Source organism: Condylura cristata, unplaced genomic scaffold (assembly GCF_000260355.1).
Source record: "Condylura cristata isolate star-nosed mole 26May11 unplaced genomic scaffold, ConCri1.0 scaffold00022, whole genome shotgun sequence".
Taxonomy (NCBI): Eukaryota; Metazoa; Chordata; class Mammalia; order Eulipotyphla; family Talpidae; genus Condylura; species Condylura cristata.
Window position 1 is genome coordinate 28,371,849 of NW_004567123.1, and position 2,600 is coordinate 28,374,448.

The following is a 2,600-nucleotide window of genomic DNA, read 5'->3' on the forward strand; positions in this document are numbered from 1 at the left end:
TGAAGTGCCCCAAGGCCTGAAGCCCCAAGAGCCCGACCAGATGCAGGCGTGGCCCTGGGAGTGGAGTGGGAGGGGAGCAGCACTTGCAGAGGTGGGCAAGGAGGGGCTGGGAAGGGAGGAAACCTGGGGTCCCCTTGGCCTGCGTCCAGACAGCCAGAGCTCAGCTCTCTCCCTCTGAGGCTTCCCTTGACTCCAGCTTTTGCTGTATGTCCGGTCGGGTCCTTCTCTGCAATTCTGGGTCCATGAAAATGGGGTCCCCCAGAGAACAAATGAGTGGCCAGAGGGTCAGAGGACCCGCGTGGAGGAGGAAGGGCCTGGGGTCCATGTGGCGAATGTCTCCCTCTCAGAGGACGCCGGGAACCCGCCAGCCAGAGGAACCAGCGCGGGGATCTGTTCAAGGTCAGATTTCAGACCAGGATCTTGTGTCTTCTCTCCTTCCAAAAGGAAGACATCTGTTTACCTTGACTGGAGAACTATGACTAAACCGTTTTCTGTGTGGCCTTTCAACAAGGAAGCAGCGAGGGAGCGTGCTACATCGACATCAGCATGGGCCATGTGGTCTCCCTGGCGGCTGGGAGCTGTTTGCATTGTGCTGATTTGTTCCCGCCCACTTCAGGCGGTTTGCATATGTGTTTTGTTTGGTTTTGTTAAGGATTGACTTATTTATGCATATAAGAACTGGGGACAGGCCAGCAGTGAGGGGGTGAGAGGATTCACCAGAGACGGAGCGGGGAGCAGAACAGGCAGGCCAATGAAGTCCACTGCTGAGGGGAGCAGCGGGCGGGTCAGGAGAGGACTGCCACGCCATGTGGGTCGGCCTCATAGTGCTAGGCTTTAACCCATGGCACCCCAGGGAGGGCTGTGTGTTTTCTTTTACAACGTGCTTTGCTATGTATGCTTTCCAATATATATGAATGCACATGTCAGTGAGCTTCTGGCGAGAACGCCCAGTTCCTGACAACATGGTCATCAGCAACGGTAGACAGAAAAGAAAGGGCCAGACTGTAGGGAAAGGAGAACACACCCCGGATGATCACTCTCTAGGTCCTTGGTGCCTATTCCAGAGAGCTCATATAAAGATTATAGATTTGGAGTTAGAGAGACACACTTGCAGATCCTGCCTCAAAATTTAGGCTCCGCTACACCAGCACACTGAGTAAGGACGGAGCACTCCCTCGAGGCGAGCCCGAGGGCAGCACACCTGTGACCCTCACCTGCCCCTCTGAGCACGACAGAGGTGACACACTCACTCATCTACAGCGCAGACGCCAATCTCGGAGTTGGCCCCCTATGCGAGGTGACAGGAGGGTGAGGTGACAGGGACCTGCCCGAAGCCGAAGCTGCGGGCTGGCCTGGGGTACAGCAGGAGCACCCTGAGTGCACAACCGGAGTGAGGGTGTCTGTGAAGCCGCCTCTGCAGCTGCAGGGCTGAGGACTCTGTGCAGAGGGCAGGGAGCGCCAGAGAGGAGCATCCGTTACCCGAAAGGTGGTTCTGTGGCCTCGCGCAGAAGATTGGTCTTCCATTTGGATGTAGTCAATTCTATCAGCCTCTTGTTTCATGGATCCTCCCTTTTTTAATGTCAATTCTGAGCTCAGTGTCATGGCAGAAGCACTTCTTCAAACACGTCAGAGTCTGAATTTCACACAAGGCAAGAATCCATCTGGAACTTAATTATGAAAAGTTGAAGTGCAGACCTGTTTCATTTTTGTTTTCAGTATGAAATGCCAGTTTCTGGCCACCCACCATGGATCACCTAGTAAGTTACAGAAGCAGATTACTTAGTACCAAGTTTTCTTATCTGCATGTGAAATGCGTTTCTAAGTCTGTTAGGTTTTCTTGCTCCATTTGTCATATCCAGGTGCCTCAAGACTACTGCCTGGAAAGTTCAGAATGGAGAATAGGTGAACATTAGCGTCGAGCAGACGCTCGGGATGGTTAGGCACCGGGGTGTCATCAGCCATCTCCTGGGGCGCCATCACGACGAGCAGGGGCTGAGCAGCTACTTCCAGCGACCTCAGCAACTCCCTCGGTTCCACACGGGGTAGGGCAGACCCAGGCCTGAGACCACCTCACTGTCTCGAGGGTCCCTGTGACCAGGCAGGTGAGACCTGCAGGTCAGGTGGTCAGGGAGGCTCACGCTCCCACAGTCAGATCCAGCCGTCCAGCGTGTGACCTCCTCGGGACATAACTCCTGTCGCTCTGGGGTTCTGTGGTCACCCAGACCACTGTGGGGAATCTGCGGGAGAGGAGTGCACAGGGAACGGATAAACAGGGCGAGGACCCCTGTGGGCAGCGAGGGGGTGCTGACTCCATTCGCCAGGACTAGTGGCGCTCAGTACCTCACATGCATCTACCCCTCCACTGGGAACACGGGGAACAATGGTTCAAGGTAGGACAAACATGTTGTTTTTTTTTCTTAATTTTTATTTATTTAAAGATTTATTTATTTGTGCATACAGAACTGGGGTTCAGGCCAGAGGTGCCAGGGTGGTGAGAGGATTCACCAGAGACAGAGCAGGGAGCAGAATAGACTGACTGAGGAAGTGCACTGCTGAGGGGAGCAGCGGGCAGGTCAAGAGAGGTCTGCCACACCATGTGG

General features: G+C 54.5%; 1 protein-coding gene across 1 annotated transcript in view; it reads right to left on the minus strand.

Moving 5' to 3' along the window:
* Positions 1 to 1,246: 1,246 nt before the first annotated feature.
* SLPI (secretory leukocyte peptidase inhibitor) overlaps positions 1,247 to 2,600 on the minus strand; it is a 5,409-nt gene continuing 4,055 nt past the window's right edge. Inside the window, exons 5-6 of the mRNA XM_012728126.1 lie at positions 2,139 to 2,237; positions 1,247 to 1,288 (exon numbers count right to left, since the gene is read on the minus strand). Of these exons, the coding sequence (XP_012583580.1) occupies positions 1,247 to 1,288; positions 2,139 to 2,237 (141 nt within the window). The remainder of the gene's footprint in view (positions 1,289 to 2,138; positions 2,238 to 2,600) is intronic.